General features: G+C 40.3%; 1 protein-coding gene across 15 annotated transcripts in view; it reads right to left on the reverse strand.

The window, feature by feature from the left end:
- The window catches only part of bru3 (CUGBP Elav-like family member bruno 3), a 561,536-nt gene that overhangs the window by 17,822 nt on the left and 519,285 nt on the right, over positions 1–24,429 (reverse strand). For 9 of the 15 annotated variants that reach the window (XM_069122357.1, XM_069122358.1, XM_069122365.1 and 6 more), the window contains 7 exons: positions 14,131–14,274; positions 13,600–13,732; positions 11,577–11,744; positions 10,794–10,895; positions 7,153–7,230; positions 2,100–2,258; positions 150–334 (listed from right to left, as the gene is read on the reverse strand). In XM_069122357.1, the coding sequence (XP_068978458.1) occupies positions 207–334; positions 2,100–2,258; positions 7,153–7,230; positions 10,794–10,895; positions 11,577–11,744; positions 13,600–13,732; positions 14,131–14,274 (912 nt within the window). In that variant the 3' untranslated portion in view covers positions 150–206. The remainder of the gene's footprint in view (positions 1–149; positions 335–2,099; positions 2,259–7,152; positions 7,231–10,793; positions 10,896–11,576; positions 11,745–13,599; positions 13,733–14,130; positions 14,275–24,429) is intronic. The other 6 variants (XM_069122351.1, XM_069122353.1, XM_069122355.1 and 3 more) reach the window with 6 other exon arrangements.

Raw genomic sequence — 24,429 nt, forward strand, 5'->3', positions numbered from 1 at the left:
CGATAGCGATACCACTAACGATTTTTATACTTGGCACACTGAGGGAAGTATAAAAATTACTGGATTCGTCTTTTGATCGAATACGTAATAGAATTAGAAACGTCCAAGGAGGATGCATTTTATTATTCGGGAACTTTCTTCAAACTTACTCTGTGGGTTATGATGTAGGGTGCGTATCGTCCAGTTTCTCTAAGCTAGGACTTTGGTTAGTATGGCCGGCTTGCGTCCTTGGGCCTCTTTAACTGGACTTTTAAACGCTTCATCCCTATCTGGAAGCCATTCATCGCTTGAATTGCTGTCTGTGCGCTCGCTGGATTATCGAACGACACGAAACCTGAAAGAACCGAATCATCAATCATTTTAATCGATAAAACGGAATATTTATGCGTTATTGACATTTAATAGTTTAAAAGATTAGAAACAAGTTGAACACAACGTCCTTTTAATAAAAAAATCTTTCGTTAAAAAAAAGATTTTATCTCGGAAAATAGGACAAAGCTTTGTATCGAGCTAATACAGCTAGAAATATCGATTATATCCCAACCATAATACGAGAATCTTTCCACCGCAACGGCCGACCTGAAATTGTTCTTGAATTGAGATTAAAAGAAATTAGTTACGATATTTTTCGACTTACGATGAAAACGGGAAGTTGAATATCGACACCTGAGGGCATCTGATTATCGCAAAAGGGTACTCGCTGGCTAACCAGTGATTTAGATTAGCTGATTCGCCGCGAGGAATAAAAAGTTTTCTGCGAAGGGACCTCGGTACTATCATCAAAGTTTTATCGAGAATAAGAGAAAGGGAGAGGGAAAGAGAGAAGGTGCACGATAACGAAGCTCTTAACAACAGAAGCGCCGCTGAAAGGTCATCAGGGCCCTCCCAGTTTAAGCCAATTTTGACCATTAGCCCCGATCCAATTTTAGTTTTGCCATCATGGCGGCCTACTGCCTGACCAATCGCGGCTCTTCATCGCTCGGCGACCACCGCTTTTACTCGGAGTTCGTAAATTACTTTTACTAGGTGACTGAAGAGGCTTTAACCCTTGTTCGATGAAAAAGTATCCCTTTACCGTTTTCTTCCCCCAAAATTCTCTCTTCCGTTGAATTCCAAGAAAATAATACCCTGCGTCGTTATTTATATCGTACGATTACGGACGAATCGCGTTACATGCAAAAACATATATATACGCGTCTACGTAGATTATAATGCTCAAAGCATTTTCATTCCTCTTTTTTCGTTACGTTATAGAACTTCTTTCCCGGAAGTTGATCACAACGTCGATATCAAAGTATGCATCGTGAATGAACGATATGTTCACTTTGGACGTGCCTTTTTCATCAATGTCTCGATAATTACACGCAGAACGACACACAACGAAACCGAGAATATAACGACCACTGTCCTTTCAACGATGAAATTCATCCGGCTGTATAGGCCATAATAATCGGCAGCGATAGGCAGAAAAATATTAATCGCGCTAGTTACGAATGAATACACTAAGAGGAATATCAGCGAATATATCCGTCCAATTATCTGCACTCATATTTCAGCATCCTTTCAAGGTACAATTAATCAAAGCTACCACTGGTACGTTTTTCAGCGCTTTTGTTTCAATCCCTTCTGATTAACCAAAAGGACTGCCTAGTTTCATTCGAGTCACAGTCGGACGTGTATTCATATTTAATGAAGAATTTTCGTCTCATGGACTTGTAAAATGCACATTAATTTTTTTATACCTACAGAGATGGATCGAATACTTTTATACAAATACGTTACGAACACAACGTCTAATTCGAATACCGTTCGATACGATACGAAATAAAAATGAACTTGTTGGATTTTTAAAACATCGTTAAAAGCGCACTTATCGCTGGTAATTACTGCCAACTTATAAAAATGATTTTACGAACGTTCGCCTTCGTTGTGCGACTTCGATCCTTTGTTCGAGTGATCAGTATCGATATTTGCCGAGACTTTACCAAACCGTCCTACCTTTGGAAGATATCACCATCGAACCGTCTAGCCGTTCAACGGTATTTTGTTTCTCTCTTCCGGGCCACTCTTCGCGTGTTTTGTGGAAATGACACACTTACCGAAGCATTTACTCTGGTTGGTGGCCCGATCGATGAAAACCTTGGACGATATGACGTTGCCAAAGGGGATGAACATCTGCATGAGCTCACCATCTCCAAACTCCTGAGGCAGGTGGTAGATGAATAGGTTGCAGCCTTCAGGTCCTGAGATAGAGCATCCTACCATATAAATCAGAGCACATCTAAACATCTAAACTTGAAGTATAATACTCAAGTTAAAATGTTAGTTCTGGATGAGTTTCGTTCTTCGCAACATAATGATTTCGACGCGACAGGAGAGCCACCTCGCATCAGCGAGTATGCACACATTGCTCTCTTCTCGTTCTTCCCGATTCTCGTCTGGATGCGTTTTTGATGAATGAAGATGAAGATTCGTGATCGTTTCCCGATGACAATCTGATTTCTCTCTCGTCGCACGGAAATGTGAAGGACGATTTGCACATGGTGAATATTCTTTTTCCTTTTTAATGAATCACGTGACAGGGGATCTTCGGATAGGGACATTGAACGAAACGTAAAGAAAGTGAAATTGAACTGAAATAAAGAAGGGAGGGGAGAAAGATCGGACGGCAGGTGAAGGGAATGGATTGAACGAAGGAATAGAGGTGCGTGATCGTCGACGAAGAGAGTAATGATTAGAATGTCACGATGATGTCTGTTACGGCAATGAGCTTTTTCGCGGTTCAAGTAACGTTGAGTATTTATACTTTCAAATATACAAACACACAACACTGGGATTCACAACACAATGACGAGCGAGGTGAAGGGTATTTTTTAATGAATGCAAATGGGATGTAAGGAGTGTGGTGACAGTGATGATACTGATTACGATGGTGCGACACTTTGCATGAGATTGCCAGACATGTTAATCCGTCGTCTTATTACTACGAAGTTTAATATTCGTGATACAAGTACGAAAGTGAATGAGTAAGATAGGTTACGTAAAAATTCGCTAGATAACGTGTTGTTTCTTCTCGAAGAAAAAAAAAAAAAAAAAGTCAATAACGCTTTTCGCCAATGACGAAGCAACTATATAAATTTCTTCGATAATTTTTTCGAGCCAATGCCTTATCTTCACCTTTCTAGACAATTCATTCTCTCATTTTTAACGCAACTTTCACAAAAGTCCTCCGTCAATTAACGATGATGAATCATCGTACGTATTCGTGAAATTTCATTAAAGTTTGAAATGATACGCAATTCCTTCTCCAATTAGATTGTAGAGCTTTCGTCGGATAACGAAAAATTCTCTTGTTACTTTATGTCAGCCGCAAAAGATATAAAGACACCGACGATTAATACGTCCGTGGAGGAAAGTCCAACGGAAGAAGCAAAGTAAGGGTCGGAATAACGAGAGTCCAAATACGGATTTAGCTAATTTCACTGAACTTTATAACTCCGACGTCAATTAGCGGCGATTATGACCATGGAAACTTCAGCTCTTTTGGCCTGCGCTTCTCTCAGCTAACGGACGCATTTAAGTAATGAGATGGCTGCCACTCAACTTTTAGGATGCTACTCATCGCGACTCGTTCGTTCCTCGCCGAGATTCGCCCTTCTGTCACTTCTACGCCTTTACGAACGAACGTTACCGTGTCGAATTACCACAAGAGAGTGCAATTGTCCGTTTCCAGTTCCGCGAACGATCACGGGTCTCGTTCATTTCATAGTTCTTAGTCAATTATAGCTCTTTCTATTGCTTTCTAAATGACTATCGGCGGTCGACTGACTTTTACAACTGGTTCAGAGATTAATTCTGTCGTGATTTTAGAGAAAGTTTCCTATGAAATTAGAGAAATAATTGTAAGACTTGTTTAAAGTATAGGGTGAAGTGGAAAATGTCAGATTAACGGAAGCAACGATTACGACGACGATGGTTAATCGGTTTCAACGATGAATGAATAGGTATGTGTATCGAGCGAGGGATTAAAATTTGAAGAATAACGTAACATTGTCATTTCCGCGTACTCATGAAAATCGACGTACAAATAATTTGAGAGACAGAATATTTTACAAAATTTTAGCATCTCATTTCGAATGTTCGTATTCAACTACAATTTCTAGGAGCTTTCAAAGCTTTATTGCGCGTAATTACAGCAGGAGAAAGCATAATTACGAAACCGATAAAATATAAAAATATTGAGTTTTACAAATAGAAGAAGCTAGCTGGAACGGATTTAAGTTTTAGAAATAATTCTTCGATGAAAATCTGTTTATCGCGATACAGGTTTAGCGAGTGTCGTACTGTTGCTCGAAGTTTAAGGAAAGTAGAGGTAAACTCTATATGTACATCGTTTGAACGTGTCTCGTGGTTTACACGAAGAACGAGAAATGTTCTGTTTTTCGCGAGCACCGACTTCGTCTCGGTAATAACTCGATCGTAGTTGTCACGTGAAACCCAAATTAGAGCCGGTGTCGACGGGTTTCCGGTTCCGACGAAGGGGAGAATGGAGGAGGAATTGCGGTGGACGCCGGAATCACGAAGAACGAGCCATAAATTTAACCACGTCGTCGTGCCATGCGATCGTTGATTCTGAAATTGGTTTTCGACTCTCTAATTGGCCCACGCGCGGGACGTGCACGCGAATTTAATGAAAGCAACACCTCCCCCAAACCCGAGGGAGAGAAGTAGTATCTACGACCAGACTAAAGCGTTAAGATGAGTATCCACTGAACCTGATATTCCACTGTTTGAACATTTCTTTCTTCGAACGGCATTCTTTCGCGCATATTTTTATCCGAGTGATTCGAGCTTACAAATGTATGCACAGTAGCCATTAATATTTTATGTATTTTGGTATTTATACAAACGTGTGCACAACTAAATGTCCAACGAAAGGGGCATATACGTTTTTTCGTACAAATGTTCAGAGCGCTTCGAACGATTGCCCGAACACGTTTGCAACGGTCGAAGATAAAGAATTTCATAACTCAAAATTTAAAATTCAGTATCTATTACAGAGAATTGATATACGTGATGATGGTATTTAGCTATGTAACGATATCGAATATCGATCAACACCCGTAATAAGTGCACAGTCCATATACATGTAACAAGATGTACGATTGATCGTCATAAGAAAGCAAAGATCATTGTTGGTTGACAGCGCAACACCGAACACAGCTAGGAATAATTACATTGAGTACAACGAAAACACACCGATGTATACCCATCTATGTATATAAAGAATGAATGTAGAGCTTCCACGAAACGCTCAGAATATCGTGGTACAACTATTGTTTAAGAGAAGAGAGAGGTACGAACACCGAGAACACCTTATGAGACGTATAATACATTAAGAACATACTAAAGAAGCAAAAATGATGAACGAAGCGACACTAAGTATAAAATTGATAACGATGTCATGCAATGATGACAGAATAAACGATATCGTTCTTCTGATGTCGCCGTCACGTCTGCTTCCATTAGGATAGGTTGCCGTTCTCTTTTAATTTCAACATCCACACCACTTGTTTCAGAAGTAAATAAATCGAAATCGGATTTAGAACGATCGTACAGCGAAATTAACTTTGATATACGTGATTATCGTCTCGTTGAGACACATTCGCCCTGATAAGTATTTTTTGCCTCGAGTATTTTGAACGACGATGTTCAAATTTCCACTTAATCTTTGCTCTCTAGTCTGTATCTAAAAGTAAAATATTATAATAAAACTGCTCTGCATAAAGTTATTTCCGAAATTTATTATTACTACATTAAATCAATATTATCGCTACGTAACGTATTTACATAAAATATGAGCGCTTTTACGATTGATAGTAAGAATTCTTTATTCGGAACATTATATGGTAATTTTCATAGTAGCGAATGTGTAAAACGATAAAATGTATCTCATGATAACATATTACGAAAATGTATCAACGAGATACTGTGCGTTCGGAAAAGCAGGCGAAAAGCGGCGCTGGAAGAGAGCAGAAAATAGGGATATCGAGGAGGCCTGGAAGCGTGGGAGGGGCAACGCTGTCGCGGTAAACTTCCCATTATCCTACAATGTAACAACGGATCGCCGGCAGGCGTAACGGCAAAGTAATTAAAACTTTCGTTTTATTTGCATTATCTCATTGTTAGGCGTCGTATATTCTAATAATGGCGAGTTGTTAATTGCAATTAGGCGCTGGCTCGGCTCACCCTACCCTCTCTTTCTTTTCTGCCGCTTATCCGCCATCTTTAATCCTCACCCGTTTTCTTCGTTCTTTTATTTTTTTCTCTCATTCCTATAGATAACGTTGACGAATGATCTGCTCTTTCGTCTGTCCTTTCTTGCGACGACATCGATTTCGATTAATCTTGCGCATTCAATTCGAGTCAATTGACTTAATTAATGCGTTGCCCCTCGGTCCCTGTCGTCGAGAAAATGGAGCGAACGCTGCTAGGATTAGTCGGGCAGGCGAAAGACACGACGCAAATTCACGGACACGAGATGTTGAAAGTTCATTCTTTCGTTATCTTGTCAGTAATTAACGGACGAAACACGATGCGACCGAGGAGACCTGTCTTGTGCAGCTTCCATAGCGGAGAAACCCGACTATTCTCGCAGTATCGACGGGCCAAAATATAACGGTTCCATGAAAGTTCGTGAACGGTTGTAGGTCATCCTTCATCTTTATCGCTATGATTAAACTAAAAATGACCGCAACCATACATGGTCGAATTAAAAAGAACGCGTTCATTTTTCCGAGCTTCTTACCAAAAGAAATGTAACCGCGTTATCGACTCCTTTCGATACTTGTTCGTTATCTCGTCGCGATCAGTCGTTACTGAAAAATCACGTTCTTTTGTAAAGTATTAGAGAACTTTATTTATTTTATTCGAGAGATTTCACAGAGAAAGATCTCTCGGTAGAGCGAGATTTTTACGTACTTCGACAGATGTAAAAAGAAACCACCCGTAATCAATGGTATACCTTGTACGACGTAACAACGAAGGATAAACTCGTGTCTGGACATTTGGGAGCTGGATCTACAATCTTAGGACTACAATCATTCGTGTTTACAGTCAACAGTTAGACGTTGATGAGTGTTTTCTACTTACCTTCCCTCTGCGTGGGTGCCACGGCGGTCATCGGCTGAGGAATAGCTTGAGGAAACTGGCCGTAGACGGCGGGATAAGCTGCGACAGTAACAAATAACAAATACATCATGATGTGTCCACATCTATACACGTAGTGCATGCTGTTCTTATCGTTCCTATTTCGTTTCCATAAAACACAGCTTCTCGTGGCCATCAGTGTTTTCGTGTAAAATAAAAGTAAAATTATGTTGCGTTGGAGACCTTTTGATTTCTCACGTAGTGATTTGCGTTTCCCATGCGATTGCTCGAATCCGATAAAATAAGAAAGACAAAACGATTTTATAACAATGTTAGATCATACGATGATGCGTACAAAACGTTTATATCGAAAAATTCGCATTCGTAAATTATACTTTGGAACGTCGACGTTAATTATCTCGAAGCTCCTATCTGCTTTGGCGTACGATTCGGATTAGAATGTCAAATGATAATTTTCGTTTGTTGGTATTTGAGCTTAACACGCGGCCAATTATTTTTTAACTCGACCCAGGCCGGACAAAGATGTTGAATATTTTTGGAGATCAAAGATTAACTCGTATACCCTATGTATGCTGTGACAACGAATCATAATTCCAGGAAATACAACAGCGTAAATGTAACAAGCAGCAACATTAATAAAAGGTAAACTGCATGGTCAACGTCAATCGAGTTAATGCGAAATTGCATTGTCGTCAGCAGCGAGTCGAGAAATAATTATGGTAGAACGGTTTATAATTCGTTCGTAACAAACGTGGATGAACAATGAAAACACTGCGTTTAATTCAGCAGAAACACGGAAAACCAAAAGAGAAAACTGAACGCGATACTTTGCGAAATTATGGCCATGGTTCGTCGAATTAATGAGAAGAGTCTGGGACCGTCAGGTGAACTCGAAAGTAAACGAAAAAAAGTCACTAGACGAGCAAGTCTCTTTTCCATTAAAGCGTCTAGCCGCGTTCGTTGCGGTGTTTCCCACTACAACGATATTCGACCCTCAACGTTCTCATCGTTCCACGACTTTTAACACGATACTTTTGTATTTTGCAACGCTCCTATCCAATATTACCGACATTAACTGTCACGCGATATCGCTTCAAAGTCCCGTTACCCGTTCTGTCCGGCCTCATTATTCGTCGAGTACGCATATCGCGACTATCAAAACTATACGTGTGCGTAACTAACGGCCAGTTTAAATCAACGTTTAGAACGCAACGACGTTGAAAAAAATATCGACGGAAGGAACAGGGCCTAGCTGTACGATAATTGACTAACTAACGATTTCACTCGTATAACCTTACTTCGAGTAAAATTCAGTCGTAGAACTTTATTCTATCGTTGTTCTACTATCGAGTTTCTTAGGCGGGCAAAGAAAAATCGTACAATATTCGAGATTACGTACGCTGTTGTGAAACTTTTCGAGATACTCTCGATCAGGCACATTTATATCGCGTAAATACGCGTTGAAGTTGTAGGTTGCAATGGATAAACGAGCACTTTACCGCATGATATTAGAGAAAAGCAATTATAACGGCATTAATTATACCTTGGCAAATATTTAAAACGCGCGCGATTGATATTTGTTTGTGACGGATAAACGTAGAGAGGGATGGTCAGCGGGGGCGGAGTGAAGGGGTTTGGTCGTTCGCTCTCAGATCAGAAGAGGTAAATTTTCGCTTGGAAATTAATTATTTCCGTGCAAACATTGCTTTAATATATTCCGATTGACGTTACCGGAGGTTTCGGTCCAACGATGGTCCGACGTTTGGCGTATGAAATAAATACGCCATCATACGTCGGTTACCATTCGCCCGGATAGAGGGACACACGATATTTCGGATTGCTTTTTTTCCACTCGCTGATCTCCACGGCCTGTGTACACTGGACGAAAATACACAGAAAAAGAATATCCTATTTTTGAGTCTTTGGCAAACACGGGAAACCAGCGCGGTCTCCGCGTACGGACGTTATACCTCAAATTTGATGAATTTCTGCCAATTCCGCGTGCTCGTATAGAGACAGAAAAGATACATGGGTAGAAAAAGGGGGTCTCTCCCCGATGCTAATAGACGACCAAACGAAAAAGAATACGGGATGACGGACAACGTAGGGGAAACTTGTACAAAACTACGCATAGTGTACGCTGCACCTGTCCATTTCTATAACCGCTAAAAACCGAGCAATTCGTCTAAATTTTGCATATTACGAGGATAAAACGAAAAAAAAAGAAAGACTTTTAGAGTTTTAATTGGGCATTTAGTCTTGTAAATTAAAAGAATATGGCGAACTTCCGCTATACGATTCCGCGCAGATTTTCGACGCGTACATTCCTACTAAAATATTTGTTACGACGACGAATTTTTGCGGGTTTTTCGCTGCTTTGCAGTCGATAATGACGCGCGCTCATGAAACTTGGTGCTGGTGAAACAGCAATTCGAATGCCCCGTTATTAATTTAACCATTGGGACAGAGAATTCATCAAACCCCTGTGTTAATTGCTAACGGTGAGCGGAACGAATCGAAGTATAGTTATACGTCGTGTCGACACGCTGATTAGACTGAAACGGAATCGTCCATTTTGATGTTGGTTATTGGATTATGATTCCTGCCGGTGTATCGCACTTTGATGTAACATCGTTCGGTTCTTCGACATCCTAGCCGATTACACGTCGGCGTGTTGTCTGCGTTTTGATGAACATGCACGATACATGATGCGCTTAAGAGTTAACAATATATAATGTACACGACGCCTATATAAAATAACATCGAAGATACACTGTAGCAGCACACCAGAAGCATTATATAACGACACGATGACGCGACACGTCTATATAATATGCTTATATGTTATAATATATACGTATGATCATAATGATAACGATAAAACATTTGTGCTCTTGTACATGTGTATAGATATGTGCATGTGTATATATATATTTATATACATTTTTGTATTATATACGTATATAAATGTACACATGCGACCATAGTTACATGCAACAGCCAGAAACGCGATCAACGGAATCGAATTTTTCAGAGTTAAGTGCTCGAGTGCTCGGATAAAAGCATATTAAAACCGAACGTTCCGATTCATTTGCTCTTGCGTCTTTAGAATCTGTTTCCCCTAATGAGACGTCCTTTGAAAACATGGAAATCGTTCACCGAATAATTAATTCGACGTAAAATATCGTCCACTTAATGTACGCTCTCGTTGAAAAAGCTGAAAGTACATCTAACAACGAACAGAATTACCGTTTTGCCAGACTTCCACGGTAGGATCGCGTTTTCCCGATTGCATCGCTGAAAGTATCGTATTCATGGAGAAACGAAAGCTTGGATCATGCATATAAGTAATAACATTTTCGAATAATATCTCGAGTTGAATAGGCAACGCGATAATTTTCATTCGATCTTTTCCTTTTCTTTTCTTTCGGTCAAAAAACTCGTTACAGAATCCGATTTGGATCGCTGTTTCGAGGCTAGCTTTGAGCTTCGTGCTGTTATCGAAAAAGCACACTATGAAATGCGTTCGCTAAAGTTCCGTGAAAACTCTTTGCAGATACGAAGGCTTGACGGAATTCTCGATAAGACGAAGGGAAAAAGTAAATGGGGAAGAAAAAACTTACCGACACCGGGGTAGGGTTGCATTCCAGGATACGCGGCGGCATGCTGGAGTGCCGCCTCCCCATTGGGCAGCCCTTGTGCTGGAATGGACAGATGGAGGGCATCTACACTTCAGTAAGCTCAGCTCTTATCGAGGACGGACCTATGTCTAGGGCCCCTGTCGCAATACGTACTGACCAATCGATATCGTACGGTATCGCGTACTCTTGGATCCCTCGTTAGTTTAATCTGATTCTACAGGTATGCGTAAGACGAAATGGGAAATTCAGATACCGATTCTAAGATCTCAACGTTACGTTAACTTTCGTTTTGCATCGAGAAGCACATGAAAGTGTATAGCGAGGTATATATTATATTTACGCGAGGTGATCTTAACGCTTGCGTACATGGGTCTTCTGTAGGAATATCGTTCCAAAATTTACCTTCCGATTAATATATTCGTATGACTTTAGTACAAATATGGAAACCAGTACCTTTAGAAGGAGCATGTTAATTACTATTAATCGACGATAAAATATGTACGCGCGTGTTCAGAATTCTCGCAACTAAAGCCCGATACTTAACATTCGCGTATACGACCTTCGCCCCAGCGTCCACACGAAATAGCGATGAAAAAGAGAATGAGAAAGATTTTTCCCGACTCGGAGAGAAAGAATCGAGGTAATGTCGTACGTGTCTAGGGCGAGGTTACTCGGTTCTCATAGCAAAGGCAAAATAATAAAGTCCAGCGTCGATTGGCCGAGCATTGCGCAGGGGCGGCACACTGCGCCTGAGTTGATACTCACGTCCCGGATAGGTCTGCGGTATCCCGTTGGTGTAGACACCAGGATCCGAACCTGCTGGTTGACCATTCGGTGTTTGTGCAGCCATGTTGAAATTGGGCATCGTTGGCGATGGTAACGACGGTATCGCCCCGTTAACCGGCTGCCCTGTACCGGTACCTACGAGCAAACCTGATCAGTACACACCGGTTACCCTCTTGCTCTTACAACACCGACCTCAGTCACCCTCCCGACGCGCGACATCGGATCGGGAATGATCATGCTTAGCTAGTTGCCCTCTCTGTACATCCTGTCAACCGATTTACGGTATATATTTACGGTATATACTGTATAATTGGAAGGACGTCAGATCGAGTTTGCGGATGATCCGTATGCCTCGCGTCGCGTTTGAGGGTCCGTATGATCTGCAGATTGCCGGAATATTGATCCGATTTTAGAGCTAATAACGACTCACGGTAGAATACTGTTCCACGAGTTAATGATCCGGCCTCTGAGCAAATCGACTGACTGTTTTCTTAGGATGATTAGATCGGTAATCCGGACCGAAGATCGCTATCTCGGTATCTGCTTAACGTCTACCTTCGATGTAGCGCGTTTCAGCAAGTACGAAAAGTAAACGAGCATTTGGGTGTACGTATCGGTGTGTTGTTTGTAAAGGTGAGGGGTAACGACTCAAAGTTTCGTGCATATTTTAAGCTCTTCAAACGATAGGTTGTTGGCTTAGAAACGAATCATTATACCCTTTAAATAGATGCGTTTCGACCATGAATAATCGTTTTGCGGTTCCGTCATTTTTAATTGATTTACTCTTGCAGCTTCATTATCGGTATTTAATAAATTCTAAAAATTATTCCATGTTCAGATACATTAACATCTCGCGTATTAAATATTTTTTCAATTTCATGCATGTTATTCTGCGGACTCTGTTTCGTCCTGTTTCACGGACTGCGAATTAGATATGTTTTTCAAGAAAATGATTTGGAACACGCGAAGATAGGTTTAAAGGAACAGGAACAACATTTCTCGTAACGACGAGAAAACGATAAATACGTGAAGTTTACTAATATCTAAAATCAGGCGCAGTTCAAAAGTCGAGTAATTCATCGCGTATCCATAAATTCGTGCAAATCCATCGAAAATCTTTTCAACTACATCTATCGTCTTGTATAAGGTACTCTCTGCGGATGAAAAATCCATAATGACAGGTACGATGACGTCGTATTTCAGTAGAAATAAAAGCGCAGAAGCTTGGCAATCTGCAAGGCTGGTAAGCGGAGGAAAGATCAGAAGTAGGTGGAGAAGAAATAAAATATTATTTCCCTATCAAAGGGTATTACGTTTCGCTTGACGAGACTCGACGTATACCAGAGAGCGCTTGTCGAGAGCCGATTTCCGTGCTTAGTTTACCTGCCTCTGCTATTTCGTTCCCTCCTCTTGTGTACGCGTTGAACGAATGAGAGAAACCGGAAAAGAGAAGACAGCGAAAGACGCGAAGAGGAGGGAAGGAGGGTTAGGAAAAAGGGAAGGAACGGTGCTACTTTGGCTTTTCCTCCTTCCCGTTCGCGGCGAGCTTTCGATAAAGTTTCGCGGTACTGGCAATATCTTTCGCTCGAGTCACGCTCGGTGAAAATGTTGTATTGATTTATGAGCCGGTTATAAGGCAACGGACTGTACACTCTTGCTGCCGCGAGATCTGTGCAGGAATAAACGAGGGGAGAGCGGGATAAAAGAGGGGAGATAAAGAAAGAGTTTCACGTCAGTGAAACTGGAAAATTTCGCAACAAAGTGTACATACGTGCGTGTATATTTGTGGAACTTGAGTTCAAGTTTTTCCCTCGCGTGTTCCATTTCTTTGAAATAATTCCACGGAAATCGCAAGTTTCTCTTTCTTCTCGTACTTTGAAAGATAATTCGCTATTCCAAATTAAATACTCGAGTGATATACGGAGACTGTTTAACGCGAACGTGTTTAAAGTATCGACGTTCCATCTGTCAAAAGAAAGAAAAGACCAAAAAAGGAACATACCAGAGGTCGGTGGAACCACGGGATTTGGCATGCCATTTAACGCGTGCGGTAGTTGTCCAGCACCGACCAGTGCCGCCATTGGGTTGATGTACGTCCCTTGTGCTGTCGCAGCAGCCATGAGAGCTGCTTGCTGCTGTAAGTAGAACATTTATATCGAAAATGTATTCAAGAAAGAGCGTTCCGTTTGGATTACTGCAAGTTAGTTAAGAAATAAAACTTTGGTACTAAGTGATATTTAAATGAAAGTAGTTGGAATTCTGCCGATTTAATAGAAATTTAGCGAATAAATGTCAAATACACAAATTTCGATATAGATTAAATATAGACGCATAGCAAAATCTAAATGTCCGAGTGTACGTATATTATCGGAAATGTTTTACAGAAAAATTAAATTAGCACGTTGGTATTAAGCATCGTCGATCGTTTTTAACAAGACAGAAACAATTACAGGTTGTAGGATTCGCGATAACGAGAACCAGCCAGACGGGGTAATATGGTAACGCGAGAACCATTAACCATAATGTGACCCACCTGAGCATAAGCGCCGTAAGCGCCGAACTGATTGAAAACGAAAGGGTTAAGGAGGCTCATGTTCCCAGCCATTTGCTGCATGCGTCTTAGTTGTCTCTCTTTCTCAGTATCTGCGAACTTTACCACTAAGCTGGATGACGCTCCCTGAAATAAATCATTTCGATATGTTGGTTATCCGTTATAATCGATATTTGACAAATATTATGCAAAAAATAATTCTAAAAATATAAATATTCGCGGTTTAGAAATTATTTGGTCAAATCGGCAATAGGCTATGGAAGACTGATGCGAGAACGCTGCTGTACAATCTATCGTTTGAGGATTATGTTGCTCACAATGTAAATTGCCATGCTATGACAAGCAAGTCTGAAATGCAAGATCAGATACTGCTGTCGGACGTGCCGGTTCGTAATTTCCATGAGACGAAGCGACGCTGTAGCAAGGGGATTACCGTCGCCGACGTAAAGCCGCATAATTTTCTAGAACCTCGCATTTTCTTCGTGACCGCGTGCGCGTTTCTCATCCTCTATAAATTTATAACACGTAGAAAATTTGATAATAACATCGCTTCGACAACGGACGTGATTATCAAAGAAAATTACGACCTTCTTCCCCCTATTACTTATTGGAAATTAATCGTTCTACTAGCAAACTCGTTTCCATTAAACGTGTGTACCAATTTCCTTTTAATACCTACCATTTAATTCGCAAAACGTGAATAAGTTTGCCCACCCGAAATAATATTAAAATCGAGCGAAAGCAAAGGGACGCGGTATTTATAGCATCGTTTTCATATACCACGATATAAATTATTTTGTGTGACCATTATGAAAAGGTACGCTACTAAAAATTCGAAAGAATTTTCCTTTCAGAAAATACGGTAAAGTAATATTCTACTTCTAAATTTCATTTATAGCAACAAGAGAGACTGTGTAACTATATAATAAGCCGAGGAAAACTAAATAAGCTAGGATCTATTATACTTGATTATAGTAGAAAGCCTCAGAGTATTCTACGGATAGTTAGCATAAGATCTTTTTCAATGGAGAAAACGCGTCTCCTTTTGAGATGTTTACGAGGATACGTAAGACGATGATGTTCTCACCACGTCTAAAATATAAATGGAAAGGCAACAGGTGGTCAGTGGCCATTGTGGCTGCGGAGAAAAGCTCAGCTTTCGAGGTTCTGGTGATATATTATATTCACGTCATCAATGCAAATGCTGGGCGTGTCTGAGTTTATATAACGACGGTAATATTGTAACCCGTTGATACGCTCGCTGAAATTTCCTCTTCTTGTCACGCGATTTTCCACGGTTTATCCATCTATTTCTTTCCTCTGCTTGGCAATCTTTGTGCTGGTTTCGTTTCATCTTTCGTGGTCTTGTGTTTTCTTTCGTAATTTCTTTTCCTTTCGTTTGACAGTTATTTCAAATGTATAGTTTTACTCTTCAATCTTTAACACGGTATAAATATAACTCATCGAGTATGCATAATGCAGAAAATATTGCCTGCACGACTATTCTGATCGTCGTTTGAAATTTCCATTACATTTTGTCAATATACGGTTATATCACAAAGAAGAAACAAAAAGAAAAAAAGAAACTAGTCCAGTAGAGGAAGAATTTGAAAAGACAACGTTGGCTGTGGTAATTAAAGCGAGCCTAAAAACCATGGGTTCGAATTTCGATGCTCGGATTTCTTCCTGTTGCGAGAACGTTTCTCTTCCGTTTTACAAAATAATGTTTCGTCGTGTGTAAAATACACGATGAAAGTTAAAACGAAGCGTTCTAAAACCCACTGTCTAGAAGTTGAAACATAAAGTTGATGATAATTTTAAACAATCATATTTTCACTCTTTATTTCGAAGTAGTGAAAATACGGACAATAGTGCACGGTGTATAATATCAGCTTAAAGTGGTCTACAATTATATATAACCGAAGCTGTAAAGAATGCTTTTAAAATGCTTCTAAAACTGTACATGACTCACGTTAAGGCACGTTTATACGTTCGAACATCACAGTGACATGTGTCTTTGTGTATTAGAAATCATGCGCAATGATTCGCGTAATCCAACTACACGCGAACTTGAAACACTGAATGGGAAAGGATGATGCAAGAATTGGTTGAATCGCTCAACCATACATTATAAGCAGTGAAGATTTTCCAGAGAGTATCATCGATGCTGTCAAATTGTATGAAGAGGATATTGTGTTCGCCATAAAGAGCGTTTTGTTTTTATTATTTTTGGCGTCGAACATTTAGGGACGTTGTGAAAGGTACGATATACGTGGATTCGAAATTTGCAAAACTTTTTACGGCTTTTTTTTACCTTCTTTAAAGTCTCTTACACAGGGTCGTCAAATATCGCTGACAAAATTAGCTCGTATAAAATTTTATAGATTTGATGGAGTAACGTAGAGGTAGGCGTTACCGAAGCAAAGTCGATTTGGTTAAAGAGTGGTTGAAATATCTTGTACTATCCGTCAGTTCCACTGTTTTTTGTTATATACATACATATGTATAATTTCATTTTGCAGAGGTGTACAAATATTAAATAGCAAAGTAACAACCAGGAGTATACGTGGTACATACTACTTTCCAATTAGCTTTGGATAATATCGAGTGAAAAGTGGATGAATCGAATACATTAATGGTTCACCAAGTTCGAATTCGTAGGATACATATATTAAAAGCTTTCAAACGGGGTGACATTATTCATTTGGTACTGATTTTCATTAGCATTTTACGCGAAGTACCACTTAACTCTTGGTCACACGTAGCTATGTGGAATGCAATCGGTGTTCCGCGAAGGTTACAGGAGAGAAAGAGCAGGAAAGGAAACGACTGGCTCGCAATTATTAAAAGTTTCGTTTACAGCCAAGTCGAATAGGGCCAAACGCGCGTATAACCGCGGCGTTCCAAGGAAACCAGAATCCGGCCGCAGTTTACAAGGCATAAAAGTTATGCGGGTTTCATGGCTGGATACAACTTTCCACATTACTGTAACTAATATCAAGAGTATCCGGCGAAACTCATACGTGTTATTTCTCTTCCCTTATTCGAGAAATTCTGAAACACAAGTTAAAATATCTTTAATTTTGACCGCGTTTGGCGAGAAGCAGTAATATCGACGATCATATTATTATCGACGAACATCGTTGTTCCGACGAACGTCTGCAAAAAACGTTTTATAAATTTCTTTCCAACTATCGCTAATTACAGTCCACTCGCGCATTGGTTTTTGATCGGTTTTAACAGAAAAAAAATCATGGAACGAGATAATTTTGAAATAGCTTGTTTCGTCGGATTATGTCACGGTAACCAGTTTTTTTCCTCCTAGGCAATGGCGGAAGGATGCACCGGGGCAATCTCAGCGTCGAGGTCATTGGCGATGGGAAAATTCGCAGGGCGAAAATATTCAGGGGCGTTCCTTCGTAATGCTGGGAAAAATATCGACAGGCTAGAGAACGACCGTAAAGAGGAGAGCAGGAAGAGGAGTGGGGAGGATATTTTGTATTCTCTATACAGGCGAAGCCGCTCGAACAACTCGTTATGCGCCGTGAAAAGCATCGACGCGTGTTGTTGAGGAAAATAATTTGTCTCGCGTCGACAGCCTCGAAGCGTGGAAGGCCTTCTCTCTCTCTCTTACACACACACACACACGCGCGCGCGCGCGCGCGCTCACACACACACATTCTCTCTCTCTCTCTCTCTCTCTCTCTCTCTCACTCACTCACTTACTCTCTCTGCGTAGCGATGGCTGGCTAAGTCGCGTGGCATATATGACATTTACACAGGGCGCACGTGCACATCGATATACGTATAGAGGCTGACAGACGGGGAGAGGGGAGGGAGGGGGGGGGCAAGAAGGGTGCCGAGGTCGTATCAGAGCCAGTGAAGCCGAAGCCTCATTATTGGGGGATTACGGTTCATTAATTCCGATCCAACGTTCTGAACTACACGCGAAAAGAAAAAGCCACCCCAAGCGATATCACCAGGAGAACGTTTGAAGCTTCCACTCCTCGTCTCGTTATGTTTGTACACTTTACCGTGTAGGTTGTCTCTTTAAAATCCGTGATACAAAAGCACAGTCTCGTTATAGTGCCGAGTACAAAGTCTTCGTTACACGAGGCTCAGCGAGATGAACTTTATACAGTTGAAACAGTTCTCGGCTTTTGTAACGTTAGATCGTCGGAAACGAGTCGAGCATCGATGCTTCTGATTCTTTCAAATCTGCTTTCTCGCTTTGTGTTTAGCGACATTGCGAGCTTGATGAAACCGTTCCTTTATTCGCGTTACATTGCGTCACGTTTGTTACGGTATTTGTTCAATTTCAGCCAAATGCGTTAAAAATTTGTAATCTAATTAGCTATTAAATAACGTCGTATAATTTACAATTACAATACAAACGATAGCGATACACTTTTTATCGTAAAATTAAGAAACTTCAAATTACAGAACATAACGATACGCGATGCCAAAATAAGTACATATTTTAATGGACAGATATTGTTCAAATAGACTTTAATGTCCGACGATGAGAGACGCATCGAAACGAATCTTTTAGCCAAATTCGCACGATCAGCAAATTCGATGTAAACCAAAAAATCCCTTAGTCGTTCGAGATTGGTAGAATCTTTGAAAGTAAAGGTACGGCTCAGAGAACCGCGATATTGCAGCGGACCTGGCAACGGAATGAAGCAATTACGTACTGATTGGAGGTTCTCCCGTTAGCTGCACCATCACACTTGCCAATTCGCCAGCTGGTAATTTCAATAGATACAACTAGAACCGCAAGACTGGCCGGAACGCCGATTGCCTCTTGTCCACGTGATTCTCTGTTGGAATCCGAATCGAAGGGATGGATCTAAACTATCCAATTCTCCGGTGCATTTCAAATTACAAGTTTTACGCTTTAGCCTGCCAGAGAAAAATCACCTGACTTAGCACTTTTTCCATTTCGTCTCGTTATATATCGGGATAATACATGAAAGAATCTAAGATATATCAATGAGAAAAGTAAAAATTACCCGTCTTAACGTTCGTCTCGTACTTGTTAGATTATAGAATTTTCAAGAACGTTGCGCAATATCCTATAACGACGAATACATTTTTTGTCCGTGGAAATTAAGTAGGAAAGATTGTGAAGGGATTTCGTTTCGATTATAAAATGGCTATATCAGTTTCTGCTCGAAACTCGCGGATGATGTTTCGGTAAGAAGGGTTCCCCTTAATTACGAGGGTAGCCCCGTAAATTTGGAGAGCAATCAATTCAAGGAGACGTAAATCCTATCTGCAATAATTTAATCTGTACTCGTTAAATGTACCCATAATAATTTTACTTTTCAGTCACGTTACATCCCACGTAACTTGGTGCAAATCGATCGTCTATTTTTAAGCGGAAGCTTGGAGATACCGGTTTAATTCGCTCCAATTCAAATTTAATCACGATAATAGGGATATTAAGGTACGCTCCTTAAGAACGGTTATCCTTTGGGTAGAATCGAGGGGTATCGTATCTTCGCGTTTCTTTCTTTCTTTTCCACCTTGCTTTTCTTACCCACGGGATTTGGTCTCCTGTTCTGACTCCCGATAGAAAAGACTCGCCAAACAAGTAACAGTTGTATAGGAGATAAAAGCAATGCAATTACGAGGCCGCCGAGGGAATTACTCAGGGAATGTCTTTAATTAAATGTTGGAAGCAGTTTCCGAGCCTCCGTTAATGCAGAGACAATTTCCTTCCATCCACATTTCGCTCGTTTCCTCTCGAACAGAAAGGAACATCCGCTAAGGCTCGAGGGCTACTCCCCACCATCCATGCTACACGTCCATCTACGACGTACGCTTCTACTTTTCTCGGTTCTTAAGATCGCGCGCCTAATCGCGCGTGTCGATGTTTCTACCAAAAGATCTTTCGTCGAATCAAATTCAAATTTTCTTCTTTGTCGCGATGACAATTTGGCAATTACATTTGCCAAAGGGAAACATATTTTTCATATTTAATTATTAACTTATCGTCACTGATTATTGAGAATGCTGCGTAAAGTATAAATCGAGAATTAGAAGTAGATTCGTTAAGCGTTTATCTTCAAAATACGGTAGAACGTCATGAAACGAAAGTGTGTGAGAGAGAGTGTTAGTGAGAGCGAGTGTTGTTCGTAAAAACCGCGGCGCAACTCGATTACGATAGATGTGATAATAATACATCAGTTATCCATTATCCGGGTAAATCTTTTAGATAAAAGGGTCAAAGGAAATATCTTATCCGAAACGATTATACGATAAAGTCTTTTTTACTATTGGATAGATTTTTGTATATTTATTGCGATCGTTTGTATAAAATTGAGAAAATGTCAGATTTTTCAAAGTATATACCACGTATTAAGGGGAAATTCGGTATTTCAGTGATAAGTAATTTTGATGACAGAATAGATTGAAAAGTATCGGAAATATGAAGCGTACGCGAGGAACAAGACGTTGTTTAAATTCGTTGCCGCACGCGTTTCAGTATGGAAGAATAGCGGCGGGGGGTGGGGGGTGGTGGGAGTCTTTTTATTCCGAGCACTTAATTTCCGAGCGGTGGCAGCACGCCCGAGGGTTGGCGAGGAAAATAAAAACGGAGCAACGTTACGTAAAATTCCTACACTGAAAACGACTGTGTTACGTTCTGGCACGTTTTAGCCAGCACCGTAGCAAAACACTTCTCCCGTACGTTTGCTTTTATTACGAGGCATTTCAGGAGTTTGCAGAACCATGAGTGGGTGAACGGAGAGCATACCGCGGGGAGGGTTCGCGAGCGTGTCGTGAGGCGTGACAAGAAATGTCACACGCTTCAGAAGATATAACTACGCGTGAGGCCAGCGCTTGCTCGCATTCCACCGGTGACACGAACCGCGAGAGACGGACCGCGAACCTCACAGAAATATTGAGCCCCAGGAGAAATATTGCCCGCCGCGTGACGCGTGAACACCCTGTCAATTCGAGTAGAGCAAACCGCATTATACGGCTCGATGAGCTTCCAGAAAAAAAATGATCGGGGAATTTGTGCGACATGGCTAGTAATTTTTCACGGTAATAACCCTGGTTTAATGATCGATCAGTTGATATCCATGCTATGATTTCGAAATTGACCCACCCCCGATACCAACAGAGAACCCCCCAGAGAAATATTGTTCCTCCACAATATAGATGTAAATTCAGCCCTTTTTGACAGGAAAACGATTGATTTTCCAAGCATTGCTTTCAAATTGCTTCTTTTTACATCCATATTATGCAAACTTCTAAATATGTACCTCTTACATATTTGAACGATGCCAGGCTCTCTTTGGCATTTCAACGATATGTCAAAAGTTTTTGTGTACTTCGGAAAGTTATATTCGGATATATTAGAGGAAAATTTTGCTTCGAAAATAGTTAGCTATATTGAAAGAAAAAAAGTTGAAATTCATAGTTTACCAATCGAACAGTGATCGCACGATAGAGTTAAAAATATGATATTTTTATGCTGACCGATTGATAGAAACTTACAACGCTTTCACTGAGAAGAACGAAATATTACTCCGTAAAGTTACTGTACGAATCCGTCGTCTATTCGAGCAACGTAAATCATATTACACGGTTACTGAATCCGAAGTGAAAAATGTTTACAGAACTTCGGCCGTATAAAGTAGCAGTTTTTTTTCGCTGGAAGAAAAACTGCAGTATTGACACTGCGAAATATTAACCGCAATAGTCGCGCAAAGTTACTCGATGAAAAGAAATATTATCGCATGATCCGGTACAATAGACTTTACAATTCTTGATATACGAACACGTCCAAGAATTTTCTATTTCTTTAAATTAATATTAAAATCTAAGTAAATAAGATACTTTTCGAGTAAAAATAATAAACTGATTGAAACGTGTTTTATTATTTTCTACTTTTACCTCGTATAAAACTTATTTATCCTTTTGTGCAGGTAGTTTTAAAACGTATAAGCGAAAAATCGATGATATCTCCCTCATAGAAGAATAGCAAATAAAAGCTGTATTACCGTGATCTTCGATTTATGTACTACATGCTTTTGATAACACGATATAATCCGAATCCAAAATTATTATTATTACGAAAGATACTATAGTATCGATGTTACGAAAGCCATTTCCTTCTATCTTTGTTTACATCCAGCCCACAAAATCTCTGGCAAGAGTTTTACGTTTAAACATATAATACGAGTGAATTTTCTATACATTATGTCATCGATTCTTCACCGACGGTAGAAATATCGAACATTTCTGTCAATACGCGTTTTACTACGCCAAGTTTTACTACGAGAGCAGCAATTTCGTTGAAGTAACGATAATAAATTTTGTATAGGATATAAAGATACGGAGCCAAAATTGTGTGGAAAGATGTACAGGATCGTGAGCGTAGATCGAGTCACATCAGACATCGTTATATGTATTTAGCTTAAAAAATTCAAGGCATTACAAGTCACGGGGTTAGTTCTAAGAACGGAATGAAGTATAAAATTAGAAGTACAAAATTATCATCTATATTTAATATTGTTTTATCTTCCAATAAAGAAAATTTAAGGCAGGATATTTCGAGGAAGGTACATATTTCTAACCGTACACAAGTAGCGTACCCGACTCATGGTTATACCGAGAATATTCTCGTTTAACAAGGACAAAGTTCGAGATTTTCCTCTCCTAAGTTTCCTGTGTCTGCCCTTGGCTCGTTCTCTTTCGATATAGAGAGTCCTTGGAATGTTCCGGCCTGGGATCTGCAATATCTGCGAGGCCCCAACGCTATTCGCGCATCCCTCGGTTTAACAGGCCTTAATCATCATAAGAACCTTCCTCTAAGGTCTGAGCGTTTTCGTCCTATGACCAGTTAGCTTGTATCCTGAAGCATTTCAAGGATATACTGTATCATCGTGCCACTTAATCACTCATTCCTTGTGCGAGCGATTGTCTGTTGAACGTTTCGCTTAAATACCAAATAAGGGAGATATTTAGTTGATCGAATGTGTATAATATTTCGATGTATAGGTTTTCCACTGTTTGTTATATCTCTACGCTCGTGAAAATTCCCTTTGCTATCGCTACTAACTACTTAGGATAAGATATAAATTTCTATCTCAATTTGACGATTGTGCGTGTCAGTGTATGAAAGAATCGCAACCGCATACGAGTAGACACGTACGTACATGAAATAGAACGGGAAACTGAGGATTACAACGTGTCACGAGAAACTAGATCGAACGCTGTCGAATCGAATTATCCTTACAGCGTTAAGATATCGTTCGCTGTGTATTATGTGAAATATTCCTGTAGAACGATTCCGTTAAAATAATTATTTACCGAGAGGACGAATCGTTCATTTTATAATATCTTCTTTGATAAATTGCGTGAATATCGAATCCCAAAGTTTTGAGAGACAATATTCGTACTACGTTTCGGTTTAGGAAGCAGAGTATTAAGCAAAGTGACAATCTCTCGCAAGGATTTAGATGACAAAGATAAAAGAAAAATGTGTTCTACAACGGTTTATACGAAAAATGGATGGACGATAAAATTTTAATATAACTTCAATTTAGTAGGTTTAACGAGGGTGCCGCGCCGTTCCGTCGATTATGAGCGTTTCTACGAGGCTAATAAATCTAGAATCGTCCTAATGAAACGGCAAACTGCGTGTCTCGTTCCATCCTACGTTTTGACACTCCCGAGCCACTCGATGGGACGCGATGAAATCTCGTAACGTTGGTATCAAGATTTGCATAATTCGCAGTGATAATTAAGCGATCTGCATATTACGTTCCGCGCCATGTCAGTTTCTCTTTTAAGGGCAAATAGTCCCTAGCACGATCCTAAAGTTCCCCTTCTGTACCCACAATTTCTCCTCGTGTTTCGCTATTAGATTAGAGCGTTGTAACGAGTAATATTCACGTAACAGCCTCGCATCTGTCCCCGCCGCGCCCTTCGGCTACGATGCAATTCGTGATTTCATACACGAGGCACACGCGTGACACGGAACGCGAATTTCTCGTTGATATTGGAAAATACGGCACTGTCCTTTTTTTCTTCACCCGCCGTCGGACTGATGGACGGCGAAACAATTGCCGGATACATCGGAAAATATCGGGTGTATATGGACTTTCAACGGTTCTCCTACTTCGTTGCATTCGTTTCTTTGTACGTCCATAGTAACACGAATTGCACCGTGTGTATAGTTCACAGTTATGAAGTTTCTCTACGATTTTGTGTGATCGGAAATGTTCTGTTCGTGTTTCATTTACACGAGATAAAGCTATG

The sequence above is a fragment of the Bombus flavifrons genome, chromosome 10 (genome assembly GCF_040668555.2).
Source record: "Bombus flavifrons isolate JBK064 chromosome 10, iyBomFlav1_principal, whole genome shotgun sequence".
Taxonomy (NCBI): domain Eukaryota; kingdom Metazoa; phylum Arthropoda; class Insecta; order Hymenoptera; family Apidae; genus Bombus; species Bombus flavifrons.